At 34.7% G+C, this 16,801-nt stretch overlaps 1 protein-coding gene across 1 annotated transcript in view; it reads left to right on the top strand.

The window, feature by feature from the left end:
• STXBP5L (syntaxin binding protein 5L) overlaps positions 1-16,801 on the top strand; it is a 461,665-nt gene that overhangs the window by 281,893 nt on the left and 162,971 nt on the right. Inside the window, 3 exon segments of the mRNA XM_017891231.1 lie at positions 2,952-3,099; positions 3,996-4,063; positions 14,191-14,231. Of these exon segments, the coding sequence (XP_017746720.1) occupies positions 2,952-3,099; positions 3,996-4,063; positions 14,191-14,231 (257 nt within the window).

Below are 16,801 nucleotides of genomic sequence, written 5' to 3'. Positions count from 1 at the left end.
TTGTTTCAGAAGTTATATGATGACACCTGGAACAGATATGGCATAGAATAATACGAATTTCCTCCTTGCACAGTGCCTGGTACATATGATGTTCTAAATAGCTACAGGGATTTTAAATTTGATTTTGTACTCATTTCCTTTATAAGGTTATAGTAAGCTTGAGGATATGAAAGTTATTACATCCATAAGTCTTCATTCCGACTATGTTCTCTAGTTTACATAGGAAATGATCTTTTAGATATACACAGTCACATACACACAAACCTACATATGACACACATCTTTTCATTATTCCTGCAAAAAAGTTAAAAGTTTCCTATCTATTACGTCTTTGTCTTAGTCCCTTTTATATTGTTATGAAGGAATACTCAAGGCTAGATAATTTATAAAGAAAAATGATATGTTGGTTCACAATTCTGATGTCTAGAAAGTCCAAGTTTGAGTGTCTGCATCTGTTGAGGGTCTCAGGCTGTTTCTACTCATTGCAGAAAGTGAAGGGAAGTCAGAATGTGCAGAAATCACATGGTGAGAAAGAAAGCAAGAGAGAGAGGGGACAGGTTTCAGGCTTTTTTAAACAACCAGCTCTCATAGGAACTAAGAGTGGGAACTCATCCCTGAGGGAAGGCATTAATCTATTCATGAGGAATCTGCCCCTGTGAAGGTGAAAAACATCCCAATCATAGCATTCTTCTCCTGAATCCCCAAAACTCATGTCCTCACATATAAGATACAATCATTCCTTTCCAATAGTCTCAAAGTCTTAATTCATTTTAACATCCATTCAAAAGTTTGAAGTCCAAGCTTATAAAATATGAAACAAGTTCTTTGCTTCCAAGGTAACAATGGTTGTATAGCTGTTGGGTAAACATTTCCATTCCAGTAGGAAGGCATAACAAGTCTTATGCAGCTTTAAAACACAGCAGAGTAGACATTAAATCTTAAAGCTCCAAAATAATCTTCTTTGACTCCACGTCCTGCATCCTGGAAACACTGATGCAAGGAGTGGGCTCCCAAGGCCTTGGCAGTCCTGTCCCCATGTTTTTGCTGCGCACAGTCCATGTGGCTGCTTTCATATGTTGGAATTGAATGCCTGAGGCTTTTCCAGACTGAGGTTGCACACTGCTGGTGGCTCTGCCTATGTGGCAGGTTTCAGCATGGGCACCCAGGCTTTTTGATATATCCTCTGATATCTAGGGGGCAGCTGCCAAGCCTCCACGGCTCTTGTGTTCTGGGTGCCTGCAGACTTAACACCATGTGGATTCACCAAGGCTTATGGCTTGTGCCCTCTGGAGCAGCAACCACAGCAGCAACTGGGTCCATTTGAGCCGTAGTGGGAGCTGGAGTTGTAGGGATGTAAGGAACAGCGACCCAAAGGGGCACAGTACCCTGGTCCTGTCCCCCAAAACCATTCTGTTCTCCTAGGCTCCTGGGACTGTGATGGGATGGGTGGCCTCAAAGATTTCTGAAATGCCTTTTGTCCATTGTCTTGACTATTAATACCCTGCTCCCTTACTGGTCATACTAATCTCTTTAGCAAGTAGTTGCTTAGATTCCCCTCCTGAAAACACTCTTTTCTTTACTACCACATGGCCAGGCTGCAAATTGTTCAAATGTTAATGCTCTGCTTCTCTTTTAATTATAGATTCTTCCGTTAGGTGATTCCATTGTGGACATAATTTAGTGTAAGCTGTTAAAGTAACAATGCCACTTCTCAAGCACTTTGCTGCTTAGAATTTTTTTCTGCCAGATACTCAAGGTCATCACTCTTAAGGTTAGCCTTCCACAATGCAGCCAAATTCTTTGCTACAGTGCAACAATGCAGCCAGGTTCTTTGCTGCAGTGCAACAATGGGGATATTTGCTCCAGTTCCCAATAAGTTCCTAATTTCTGTCTGATACCTCATTAGCATGGCCTTTTCTACACATATTTCTGTCAGTATTTTGGTCACAACTACTTAACCAATTTCTAAGAAGTTCCAAACTTTCCCTCATCTTTTTATCTTCTGAGCTCTCCAAGCTCTTCCAACTTCTACCCATCACTCATTTCTAAAGTGCTTCCACAATTTCAGGTATCTTTATAGCAACACCCTGTTCCTCAGTACTAATTTTCTGTCTTAGTCTGTTTTGTGTTATTATAAAGGAACACCTGAAGCTAGTAATTTAAAAAAAAAAAAAAAAAGGTTTATTTTGTTTGCAAGATTTGGGCATCTGTATGTGGTGAGAACCTCAGCTGTTTTCACTCATGGCAAAAGGTGAAGGGGAGCTGAGCTGGTGTGTGCAGAGATTACGTGATGAAAGAAGAAACAAGCAAGAAGGAGGAGGCTCCAGGCTCTTTTTAACAACCAGCTCTCACAGGAACGAAAAGGGAGAACTCATTCACCTCCAAGACAGGACATTAATCAATTCATGAGGGTTCTGCCCCATAAGCCAAACACCTCTCATTAGGCTCCACCTCCAACACTGGGGACTAAATTTCAAGATGAGATTTGGAGGGAACAAACAAACATCCAAACCATAGCACCCCATTGAAAGAAAGTCAAAATTTATTTATATTTTAATATTTGTAAGGATACGAAATAAATATTTACCATTGTATATAAGTAAAGTGCTTAGTTTATTTTTAATGAATTAACTAAGTAAACTTGTTATATAATAGTTTCAGATTAATAGAATTCATTGTATCTATATTAGCAAAGCAATGCCACTGTGGAGTGTTAGAATTATGAGAAGTAAATTTTGAGCTTGAATAAAATTTTACTAGCATTAATATTACATTTTATAAATTACTGTTACAAAAGATCATTTTGTTCATACAATTCTTGTTTTATGGTACTTAAAAAACAAGTGAAATTTATAGTAAACGTTCAGAGACATTTTAGGGCTTACTTTATCAAAATTATTTTCTATTTTTTCTTTGTAAAATAACACTGATATATTGTCTTTATCTATTAGTTTTCCAATCTTTGAAAATCCATATCCCATGGACATTCATGAATCACCAGTTACATGCACAGCATACTTTGCAGATTGTCCTCCGGATTTGATTCTAGTACTGTATTCTATAGGAGTCAAGCATAAAAAACAAGGATACAGTAATAAGGTAAAAGTAGAAATTATAAATAACTTTTCTTGTATTCATATCACATGATCATACTTTTTCCCATTACTTTATTTTCTTACATTCCATATAGGAGGACTTGAACTAAATTATTTCTAATTTAAAAGCCAATGTCTATTAAAGACGTAACTTCTTAAATTCAAACTTTCTAAATGCTACTTAGCTTTAAGCCTACAGAAATATAATTTCTTATACAGAAGGCATATAATTATATACTGATATACTTATCTATTATGTGCATTTATATACTAAGCATGTACTTATACTAATACATATTTGAGTCATAAGATATAAGCTTTATTTTAAATGAAAACTTATGTTTTAAGAAAACAAAAAGACTCAAGTCTTCCTAGTTTATAATTAATTAATTAATGGTTTAGGAAACATAATTATTAAAAGTCATTTGTTAAATAATATTCTAGAATTTTTTGTTACAGTTCACTACAAGATTCAACTACTTATAATTGTAACAGATTATCTCTTATGATTTCTGTTATTTTCCCAGGGCTGTTGGGATGGACAACTTCCAGAGACACTATTTACATAGCTTCTATGTTAAATGGCACCACAGTAGTTTGGTGGTACACAGACTATATGACACATGTAGCAACACTGTATTTGTACAATTAAAAATACTTCTTTGATTTGTTTATATAAATGGTAAGATTGATTAAAATCTATATTTTTAAGGGAGATGGAATTGTGCATTTAGACGTTGTTTGTTCAATGAAAAAATTAAAAGACACACACTTCATTCTTGATTATTTTACAGTTAGTTTGTTTAAATGAACTTTTTATCATTATTTTAAGCTATTTTCATTTTAAATTTCTAAGCCATTTGAACATATATATATATACTTTCTGGATAATCTATTTAGGAGTGGCCAATCAGTGGAGGAGCTTGGAACCTTGGAGCACAAACATATCCAGAAATTATTATTACTGGGTAAGTAGATGTATTTTATGAGTTATTAATTCATCAACAAAAAGATGTTTACTGAGTCTTGATACTTTTCCATAATTGTGTTCTATGCAGAATAATAGTTTAAGTAAAAGTGAAAATATAAGAAATTGCTTCTACCCAAAGATTCTCATCTTGACAGAGGATATAATCAAACCATTGGAAACATAATAACAAAAAAGAAAGCATAGATTATATCACCAGGAGAAAGTCAGAGTGGGGAAGTCATGAGATATTAGTCTTCACTGGAAATCACAGAATATTAGCTTTACAAAGACCCTTACAAACACTTACCTATTTCTGCCAAATTCAGGAATCACTGCTCTGTATCTGTACGAGGTGGTTATTTTAAATATTTCTCAAAACTTACAGCACCAGAAATAACACTTCTTTGTATGACAACCCACTTGTTGTTTTAATATTAGGAACAAAAATAGAGAAATAGCCAATGATAAATATGAGATTTAAAAGGTAATAAGGGTTCTGCTAATGGGAAGATAGAGTAAATATACTTTTTCCTATTCTTCCCACTAAACGACTAAAAACTCTGGATATTATATATAAGATAAACATAAGATGAGTAGGAAATGTGAAGAAGCGTCAGACCAGGTAGGACCCCTAAGTCTTAAAGAATGACATGGAAGTCAGTTCCCTAAGTTTTCTTTCTGCCTCATATATCCCAGAATTAGAGCTAAAGAAGCTAGTAACCTAGAAATGTGAATGGACACAGATGAAAAATCCCAACAAAATCTGGCTCTCTTTAGCCATGGAATGAAGAAAGCAGCAGTGTATCAAGACAGAAAACATTTAGAAAATAATCTCTCTACTTAGGTTAACAACACACACACACACACACACACACACACACACACACATACCTTCCTCCCACACACACAACTGTGGCCCCACCCCAACTCACTCCAGTAAAGGCCAAGTGGAGAGCTTAGACTTTCACCCTTGTCAAGGTATAATGAGGTACCCCAACTTCCCCAGAGTGCCAGATAAAGCAGAGTAGGGAGCTGGGGCTTTGAATCATGGGGTGAAACCCCTCTTTTGTGGTGTCAGTGGGGAGCTAGAATTCTCACCACTGCCCAGCAGTAATGAGTAGCTACCGTTCCCTATCCCCTTCCCTGTGTCAACAGAAATAAATGAGGAAGGAGAGAAGAAAGGGTGGGACTGAAAAATATTAAGGAAATAATGGCTGAAAACTTATCAAATTTAACAAAGCAACATGAACCTTCAGATTCCAGAAGCTGAGCAAAGATAAATTATCATCAAACTTCTGAGCAGCAAATACTAAAAGAAAAAAATCTGGAAAGTCACAATAGAGAAATGACATCTAACCTATAGGGCCAAACCAGTTTGAATGACAAAAGGAAAAGTGAGTATTTTTCAAGTACTGAAAGAAAAGAACTATCAATCCTGAATCCTATACCCAATGAAAATATCCTTCAAGAATTAAGGCAAAATAAAGATCAAAATCCATCATTTCCAGATGCGATAAACTAAGAGAATTTTTCAACACCAAATTTACCTTTAAAAAAGTAACTACAGGAAGTTCCCTACACAGAAAGGAAATGAGCCTTGGTTCATCAAGAAGGAAGAAATAATACAATAACAAAAGTATGGATAAATACAATAGGCTTTCCATTTCTTGAATTTTTAAATGTATATTTTATGGTTGAAGCAAAGATTATAGAAACAGTGTCTGATGTTACTATAATCACATTGACTGGTGTGGTTCTAAATGTGTATAGAGGAGATATTTAACACAATTATAAATGGGAGAGGATAAAAAGATGTAAAGAGAGTTAAGGCTTTTATATATCTTGAACTGGTAATAAGATGACACTGGTAGAATGTGATAAGCTGTGATACAATGTAATACCTAAAAAAACTTTAAAAATTATGCAGAGGTGTACTTAAAAACACTACTGACACTTCAAAATGGAAGCACTATAATAATTCAAGTAACAGAAAGGCAGAAAAAGAGGAAACAGGAAAAAAAGCAGAAAAAATTATATGGTTTACTGAAGCCCCAACATATCAATAATTATATTAAATATAAATGGTCTAAATACTTCCATACAAATATGAAGATTGATAGAGTGGGTTAAAAACATGACCAGCGTGTTATCTGCAATACACTCACTTCAAATATAACAGCATAGACAATTTGAGAGTAAAAAGACAGAAAATCTATGAAAAGAATTAATTGAGAGTGACATCAGCAAGGTAACAGAATAGGAAGCCCTAGACTTTGTTCTCCACAGATACACTCACTTTACAACAATATATGGTCCAAAAAGCCATTATGATAACTTCAGAAACTATTTAGGAAGTCACAGTACCCCAGACAAGCTCAAAGCCAAGAATGGTCACACTGAAATGGGTAAGAAAAGCGTGGCATTTCAGCAACATCAGTCCTTTTTCCGAGCTGGCACAGCTCACAATTAGGAGGAAAAGTGCAACTCATGGCTTCACCTTTTTGAGGGAAAGAAAAGAGTGGAAGATATATGCAATGTTCTAGATTTATAGTGGCTGCTCAAGGGACTAATTTCTGTATCATCTGATAGAGATCTGGCATACTCTGCATAGCTGGGTGCCACTGAGAGCAAAATATATTTCAGTGGCTTGTAGCATCAGAGAACCTGCAGTATTTCAGACAGATACTAGAGGCAGCAAGATACTACAAGTTCCTGAAAAAGAAACTGGAAAACTTCACTAGTTAGGAATTACATGCACAAGCCCAGAGAAGACATATTCCCATAAAAGGTTTGAGAGGCTCTTAGAATCTCTACCTGAACTGATTTATGAAAAATGTCCCCTGTACAAAGTCAGTCCATAAGGATGTGACTACTTTTCATATTAAAGTCAACAAAATAAAGCATACAAAGAGACGGGGAAACATGGCCCAATCAAAGAGACAAAAAAAAAAAAAAATCCAGTAACTGATTTTAACCCTTTTCCTACTTGTCCCAACAATACTCACTGGTAGCACTTGCAGCTATGACATTTATGCCAAGATAACTTTACCTCAAAATATCTCACTTTTATTATTATTGTTGTATCACTCTAGTATATTGACTTTGGAAATAAAAGACATCATTGTATTTATAGCATTCTGTTTTTAGTAGTGGTATTTCCATTTACAAAATATAGTAATTCTCCATCACTGAAAATGTCATATCCTAGAAAACACAGCATTCCTACGTGTGAAGGTAACATCATTCTTGTACAGTTTTTGGCTGAGGATTCATTTGGTGAATTTATTTTTTCCAAAATAGACTATTCTGATGTTAGTTCTGTTCAGAAATAACTCCAGGAACAGTTTTCATGTTTTATTTTCACGTTGAAAACCAGTCAGATTTTCTTCAGCCTCAAAAAGTGTGTTTATGTAAAATTAAACGAGCACTGGAAGCAAGCTGTACTTTTTTATTCTAAATGGGAAAAGGGTTAAAGAAACAGAAATCTGTTGACAAAGAGTTCAAAATAATCATCTTAAAGAAACTCAATATATTAGAGAATACAAATAGAAAACTAAACAAAATGTGGGAAATGATGCATGAACAAAATGAGAATATCAACAGAGTTTGAAATTATTGAAAAGAAACAATTCTAGATCTGCAGAATACGACAATTTATTTGAAAAATTCATTAGAGAGTGTCAACAACAGACTTGGCCAAGCAGAAGGAAGAATCAGTGAACTGGAAAATAGGTCACTTGAAATTACTGAGTCAGAGGAACAAAAAGAAGAGGGCCTAAGAGCCTTACGAACTCATTCAAGTGGACTGATGTATACATTATGGGAATTTAAGAAGGGGTAGGGAGAGAGAGAGAGAGAGACAGAGAGAGAGACAGAGAGAGAAATAGTGAATGGAGCAGAGAGAATGGAGCAGGGAGCTTACTTGAAGAAATAATGGTCAAAATTTTCCCAAGTTGGAGGAAAGAAATGGAAATTCAAATTCAAGAAGCTTAAACAAGTCCTATAATATGAACCCAAAGAAGCTCATAAAGAGACACATTATAATCAAACTGTCAAAATCAAAGACAAAAGAAAATCTTGAAAGCATCAAGAAGAAAAATTCTTATCACATGCAAGGAAATCCCCATGAGATTGTCTGCAAGTTTTTCAGCAGAAGCATGGAAGACTAGAAGGGAGTGGGATAATATACTCAAAGTGCTGAAAGAAAAAAACCCCACCACCTTAGAATACTATATTTGGCATAACCAACTTCAAAAATGAAGGAGAAATAAGCCCTCCCTATATAAACAAAAACTGAAGGAATTCATCAACACTAGACATGTCTTACATAAATTGCTGAGAGTTCCTTCAGTTGAAACAAACACACTAGACAACACCACCAAAGCATACAAAAACTTAAAAGCTCTCTGGTAAAGTTAAATTTATAGACAAATATAGAATATTGCAATATTGTAAAGGTGGTGGATAAATCACTTTGATTTCTGGCATATAATTTAAAAAATAAAAACAATCACTATAAAACTATGATAATAGATGCAAAATATAAAAATATGTAATTTGTGACATCAATAACATAAAGAGAGGGTGAATGTAAAGGAGTAGATTTTTTGTATGTAGGTAAAGTTGTTATAGTTTAAAATAGATTGGTATAACTAGAAGATGTTTTATGTAATCCTGATGGTAAACACAAAGAAAATGCCTATAGAATATGCACAAAAGAAAATGAAAAAGGAATAAAAGTATGTCACTAAACAAAAATATAAATGAAACCCAAAGGAAGCCAACAAGAGAAGAAAAGAAGGTCAAAATAACCACATAACATATAGAAAACAGTAAAATGGCATTAGTAAGTTCTTCTGTACCAATAATTATGGTAAATGTAAATGGATTAAACTCCCTAATCAAAAGACATAAAATGGCTTGATTGAAGAAAGTAGAACTATATGCTGCCTCCAAGAAACTCACTTTAGATTTAAGGACACACGTAGGTTGAAAGTGAAAGGATAGAAAAAGATGTACCATGCAAATTGTAACCAAAAGAGAACGAAATGAACACATTTATATTGGACTTTAAGTCAATAACTCACAAGGGACAAAGAAAGACATTACCTGATAATAAAAGAGTCAATCCAACAGAAAGATATAAAAAGTACAAATACATATGAATGTAACAGCAGAGCATCAAAATATATGAAGCAAACATTGACAAAATTGAAAAAATGAACAGAATAACACAATAATAGTAGTATATTTCAATACCACATTTTCAATAATTAATAGATCAACTAGGCAAAAGATCAAGAAGGAAACAGGGTATTTGAAAAACACTACAAGAACAATTGGGCCTAACAGATAATACAAAACACTACACCTAGCAATAGGAGAAAAACATTCTGCTTAAGCACACATGGACCTTGTTCCAGGATAAGTAATATGTTAGGCCAGGGGTCCACAACCCCTGGGCTGCAAACCAACACCAGTCCATGGCCTGTTAGGCACCAGGCCACACAGCAGGAGTTAAGTGGCAGGCAAGTGAGCATTACCACCTGAGCTCTGCCTCCTGTTAGATCAGGGACAGTATTGGATTCTCATAGGAGTACAAACCCTATTGTGAACTGCACATGCAAGGGATCTAGGTTGCAGGCTTCTTATGAGAATCTAACTAATGCCTGATGATCTGAGGTGGAACAGTTTCACCCCGAATCCATCTCTCACCACCCCTGTCTGTGGAAAAGTGGTTTTCCACAAAACTAGTACCTGGTGCCAAAAAGGTTGGGGACTGCTCTGGTAGGCCACACATCTGTAGATGCAAGTTATTAGTAATGTTAGTTCTTTGGTTGAGTGGTTCCGATACAATTATATTCTGTATATTAAATCTGTTACATGCATTGTTATTTTCATATCAAGTATTACATGATGAAAAATAAAATAGAATTAAATTTTGTCAGGGTATATAGAGTCTCAGACCAACATCCTGCAGATTATTTTAGTAATAAAGTTTAAAATATCTGTAAGTTTATAATTAAACATGCAAAGTCATTCATAGTCTTTATTTGTAATAGCCAAAAACTGAAAACAACCCAAATGTTCATCATTTGGTGAAGGGGTAAATAGAGTATATCCATACAATGGAATACTATTTAACCACAAAAAGGAACAAATTATTAATACATATAAGAAAGATTATCCTCAAAAACATTATGCTAAGTGAAAAATGCAGACACGAAAACAGTAGATATTATGTGGGTTCCACTTATATAAACATTCTAAGAAAAAAAAAATCTATATAGGCAGAAAGTAGATTATTGGGGATCTGCTGGGGATGGGAAACACGGTTGCATATTGCCATGAGTAATTTTTTGGAGTGACGGAAATGTCCTAAAACTGGATGATGATGTCAATGTGACAACTGTGTAAATTTACTAAAAATTATCAAACTGTACCCTCACAGTGGTTGAATTTTATAGTTATGTAAATTACATCTGAATAAAGCTATTAACAAAGTAGAGTAAGCCACTCAGTGACTAACCCCCTCTCAAAATAAAAAATCAGTTGACCATATAAATATGGTTCTATTTCTGGACTCTCTACTATGTTTCACTGATGTATATGTCTGTTTTTCACCAGTAGCACAAAAACTTTATTGTGGCTTTAGGGTGAAACTTAAACCTTATGTAGTTTGAGTCTCCAACTTTGTTTTTAGTTTTCAAAATTGCTTTGGCTAATCTAGTTTCTTTTCTTTTAAAAAAATAATTTCAGCTTTTATTTTAGATTCAGGGGTACATGTGCAGGATTGCTACATGGGCATATTAGACACAGGTAGTGAGCATAGTACCCAACAGGTAGTTTTCAACCCAAATCCCTCTCCTTCCCTCCCTGCTCTAGTAGTCTGCAGTGTCTGTTGTTTCTGTGTTTATGTCCATGTGTACTTAATGTTTAGCTCCCAGTTATATGTGAGAACATGTGGTATTTAGTTTTCTGTTCCTGTGCTGGCTTACTTAGGATTATAGCCTCCAGCTCCATCCATGTTGCTGTAAAGGACATGATTTCACTCTTTTTTATGGCTATGTAATATTCCATGGTACATATGTACCATGTTTTCTTTATCCAGTCCACTGTTGTTGGGTGCCTAGGTTGATTCCATGTGCCATTGTAAATAGCATGGCAATGAACAAACGAGTGCATGTGCCTTTTAGGTATAATGATTTATGTTGCTTTGTTTATATACTGAGTAATGGGATTGCTGGGTCAAATAGTAACTCTGTTTTTAGTTCTTTGAGAAATCTCCCAACTGCTTTCTATTTTCAGTAGTGGCTTAACTAATTTACATTCCCACCAACAATATTTAAGCATTCTCTTTTCTCTGCCATCTGACAAGCATCTGTTACTATTCAACTTTTTAATAATAGCCATTCTGACTATTGTACAATTGTATCCTATTGTATTTTGATTTTCTTTTCTTTCTTTTTTTTTTTTTTTGAGACAGACTTGCTTTGTTGGCCTGGCTGGAGTGCAGTGCCATGATCTCGGCTCGCTGCAATCTCTGTCTCCTGGGCTCAAACAATTCTCCTGCCTCAGCCTCCCAAGTAGCTGGGATTATAGGTGTGTGCCACCATGCCTGGCTAATTTTTGTATTTTTAGTAGAGACAGGGCTTCACCATGTTGGCCAGGCTGGTCTAGAACTCCTGACCTCACATAATTTGCCCCCCTCGGCCTCTCAAAGTGCTGGGATTACAGGTGTGAGCCACTGTGCCTTGTCATGTTTTGATTTTCATTTTTCTGATGATTAGTGATGATAAGCATTTTTTCATGTTTATTGGCTGCTTGTATGTCTTCTTTTGAGAAGTGTCTGTTCATGTCTTTTGCCCACTTTTTAATGGGATTATCTGTTTTTTGCTTTTTGGTTTGTTCAAGTTACTCATGGATTCTGGATATTAGACCTTTGTCAGATGCATAGTTTGTAAATATTTTCTCCCATTATGTAGGTTGTCTGTTTAGTCTGTTGATAGTTTCTTTTGCTGTGCAGAAGCTCTTGAGTTTAATTAGTTCTTACATGTCAAGTTTTGCTTTTGTCACAATCATTTTTGGGGGCTTAGCCATAAATTCTTTGCCAAGGCTGATATCAAGAAGGGTATTTCTTAGGTTTTCTTCTAGTATTTTAGTAGTTTGAGGTCTTACATTTAAATTGTTAATCCATCTTGAGTTAAATTTTGTATATGGTGAAAGGTAAGTGTCTAGTTTCACTATTTTGCATATGGCTAGCCACTTATGCCAGCACCACTTATTGAATAAGGAGTTCATTCCCCATTGTTTGTTTTTGTCAGCCTTGTCAAAGGTCACATGGTTGTAGGTGTGAGGCTTTATTTCTGAGTTTTCTCTTCTGTTCCATTGGTCTATGTGTCTGTTTTTGAACCAGTACCATGCTGTTTTGGTTACTGTAGCCTAATAGTATAGTTTGAAGTTGAGTAGTGTGATGCCTCCTGCTTTGTTCTTTTTGTTTAGGATTACTTTGGCTATTCAGGCTCTTTTTTGGTTTCATATGAATTTTAGAATAGTTTTTTTTCTACTTCTGTGAGGAATGATGCTGGTAGTTTGATAGGAATAGTGATGAATCTGCACATTGCTTTGGGCAGTATGACCATCAGTTTGTTTATTTCTACAAAAAATTGTTTTACCATATTTTAATTGTGATTACACTGAATGTATATGCCATTTAGGGGAACAAACATCTAATAAGTGATACAATTATCAATAACATATATCTCCTTTTATTAATGCCTTATTTTTTGGTCAACATCTTACAATTTTCAGCATACAGATCTGGCACAAGCTGTGTTAGATTTTATCTATTTCTTGGTTTTGGCACTGTCGTAAGTGGTACTATTTTGTTATTTCCAAATGTCTATTGCTATTCCATGGAAATACAATTGATTTTTGTATATTGATATTGTGTCTTATAATTGTGCTAATCATTTATGAGTTCCAGTATCCTTTGTGTAGAATCTCTAGGATTTTCTACATATCCATAAAATCTGCAAATAGAAACAATTTTATTTCTTCCCTTTTAGTCTGTATGCCTTTTATTTCTTTTTCTTCCCTATTTCAGTGCTTAACACCTCCAATAAGATGTTGAATAAGAATGGTGAGAGTGAACATTTTTTTTGCTTTGTTCCTGATCTTAGGGGAAAACATTCAATCTTTCATTATTATGTATGTTAGGAGATATCTGTAGGTTGTTCCTTCACACCTTTTATCTGGTTATAGAAATTTCCTCTGTTCCTAGTTTACTGAAAGTTTTTTTAGGAATGCATGATAAATCTTGTCAAATGCTTTTTCTGCATTTATTGAGATGACTATATGGATTTTCTCTTGTAATCTGTCAATATGGTGAATTTTAATATGGTAGTTGATTTTTTAAGTGTTTGTCTTACATTCCTAAGAAAACCCACTTAGTCATTGTGTACTATCCTTTCTATATATTACTTGATTTGCATTGCCAATATTTTGTTGACAATTTTTATGCCTATTCTCATGAGGAATAACGGTTTGTAATTTTCGTTTATTGTAATGTTTTTGTGTGGTTTTGGTGTCAGGGTAATGCTGACTTCATCAAAAGTGTTGGGAAGTATTATATCTTCTTCTATTTTCTTGATGATTTTTTATAGAATTGACATTTGATTATTACCAAATAATGATGCAACTCTAGATACATTTGGTGATTTGCTTTTATATTTTGAAACTTAACTTCAATTTTACTATGATATTCAATTCATATTTATATTAATATCAAAATTATCATTTTATTGAATATAAATAATTTTACATGAAAATATGTTGTTCACTTTCCACAGGCCATTTTTCATTGCTCTCCATTACACATATAATCTTTTTACAATAAAGTCTAAGGAATTATTGTTCTTTTTCTAATCTTTAGATTTTAGTATATTGTTTAAGAAATGAACCATTGTTTTAAGCTTAGAAATGGTTTAGCACACATTAGTTTTCATTAACGTGGTATTTTTGAATCAAAATTGTATCAACAGTAGCTCAAGTGTCTGTACATTTGGAGTGATGATGATTTTTATTTAGTATACTTTAATTAATGCTAATTTATTTCTCATCTAGTCATGCAGATGGATCAATAAAATTTTGGGATGCTTCTGCAAGTAAGTTTCAAGTTTCTGTACAACAGAAACCAATTGGTTAGTATTTACTTATAGCCAACTACCACTTTTTAGTTTGGGCAATTAAAATTTCAGATATATTTTTAGCATACATATGTGGCTGTGTTACAAAAATCCATTAACTACATTGTTAGATCAGTTGAAAGTATTATCTCTACTTTACTTCTCTTCTGTAATATAAGGTAAACAAGACTAAGTCACTCTTTGTCAGCAACCTGTTATATCCACAGGAGGCATGATACATCAGAAAAAGTACCAAACTTTGTCAGATTAACTCTGTTCGAGGAATTTCCTTCACGCCCTACCTGTGTGGTCTTCGCCAAGTGCTTATATCCCTCCAGTCTTCTCTTTTCTTCCCCACTCATCTACCACATCCTTCAAAGATCAAATGATTTGATAACTGTAACAACTCTTTTTAAATTCTTGAGAATTATGTAACTTAGAGAATAAATAAGGTACTCTGCTCAATGTTGAAGGACATGCAAAGATACTTAAGACTTCATTATACTCACATATACCCTTCAGAAAAATTGTGGTCATTAGAAAAGGTAAAGAAATGCACATATATAACTATAGGGAAAACAATATAAGAACTCTAAATGCAGATTATTTAGATCAGAAATGAGAGAGTCTTATTGAGAACTGGTAGATCCAGGAAAGGTATTTTGATGGAGTTAACATTTAGTGTGAGTTTTGGAAGATAGTTAACTTTTGACAGGAATAGGAGTGAAGAACAAGTTAACAGTGACTCTTAAGTTTCTGCATATGAGTAACCAGGAAGATGTAGGTAACTCTTTTGGAAAGAAGGAATATAAGAGAGCTTTGAATTTTTTAGTAAAACCAGAAAATTCAAGTAAAAATATCCAGCAGATAGGGAGAAAAGTCAGAAATGGAAACCAATGAAGAAGCAGCATAAAAGTGATGTTTGAAGCTGTAGAAATGAATAGCTTCTGAGGAAGACTACAATAAACACACAAGCAGAGGAAGAAGGTTGAATATTGACAATATTCTTAGCCCACAAGGTAGAGTCCCTTGAACAAGCAAACAATCAGCAAGAGAAAAGGATTAAAAGATCTAAACTCATGCATTCTAAAGTCCCCTTCTGATTTCACATAATAAAAAGCAAGTGCCTAAAGAGAAACTTCAAAGGGCAACAGACTTTCTGTTGATGAATCTTTTCATGCAAACTTGAGTTTGTTCCTGGAACAAAATTCATTGCATAGTGATGCCAATGCTCCTTTCCCAACACCTCAAAGTCACTTTTTGGCTTTTAAAATGTGGAGGACCCGGCGCGGTGACTCACATCTGTAATCCTAGCATCTTGGGAGGCCTAGGCAGGCGGATTGCCTGAGCTCAGGAGCTCGAAACCAGCCTGGGCAACACAGTGAAATCCCGTCTCTACTAAAAGAAAAAATATATATATAAATTAGCCGGGTGTGGCGGCATGCACCTGTAGTCCCAGCTACTCAGGAGGCTGAGGCAGGAGAATTGCTGGAACCCAGGAGGCAGAGGTTGCACTGAGCCGAGATCGCACCACTGCACTCCAGCCCGGGTGACAGAGCAAGACTCTGTCTCCAAACAAAATAATAAATAAAATAAATAAATAAATTAATTAAATTAAATTAAATGTAGAGAACGCTTTAACACTTTAATTATTAGAGTGAATAACACCATTAAGCATGCATAGTAATATTTTGAGAAGGTAGTTTTTAAATAAATATTTTATCACATTTAGAATATAAATTGCAAATGATTGCAGCATGTTTAATATTTTTACTGTAATCAAGGTTAATCTCCAACTTAATGGATGTCTAAAAAAAATCACTCAGTTTGCTAACTTTGTGAAACACTGTCTAATACAGAGAGCAAAATGAATTTGAATAACTGAGTTTATATTATTATGTATCTTAGTTTTCTATTGCTGAGTAATAAATTACCACAATTTAACAACTTAAAACAATGCCCATTTATCATCTCACTGTTTCTGTGTGTTAGGAATTTGATTATACCTTAGCTAGGTCCTTTGCTCGGGGTCTCACAAGACCGTAATCAAGGTGTTGGCTGGGGTTGCGGTTTCATGAGACTCAAGGTTCTCTTCCAAGCTTATGTAATTGTTCGCAGACTTCATTTTCTTGCACATTCAGAGCTCATGGTAGCTTACTACTTCAAAGCTAGCAAGAGAGTGTGTCTCTTTACCTTCAGGGAGGGCCTCAGTCCCTCTTTTAAGGGGGCGATCTGATTAGGTTTGACTTGTTAAGAATAAGCTCTTTGTTGATTAACTCGAAGTCAACTAATGAGGGACCTTAATGATGTCTGCAATATCATTTTACTGTTGTCATGTAACATAAATAATCATAGAAATGATATCTTGACCTCAGAAGCCAGGCTATAGCACCCAATATAATCCTTTGCCCATTTTTTAAAAAAATCTATTTTAGCTTGACATATTTCAAGCTTACAAAAAATTGCAAAAAAAAAGTACTATGAAATGTTTTATACCGCTCAACCAGATTCTCCTAATATTCCTTCCCTCTCCCCGGCTCTCTCTCTTA

The sequence above is a fragment of the Rhinopithecus bieti genome, unplaced genomic scaffold, assembly GCF_001698545.2.
Source record: "Rhinopithecus bieti isolate Rb0 unplaced genomic scaffold, ASM169854v2 scaffold_759, whole genome shotgun sequence".
Taxonomy (NCBI): Eukaryota; Metazoa; Chordata; class Mammalia; order Primates; family Cercopithecidae; genus Rhinopithecus; species Rhinopithecus bieti.
This window is presented reverse-complemented; position numbering and strand designations above follow the sequence as displayed.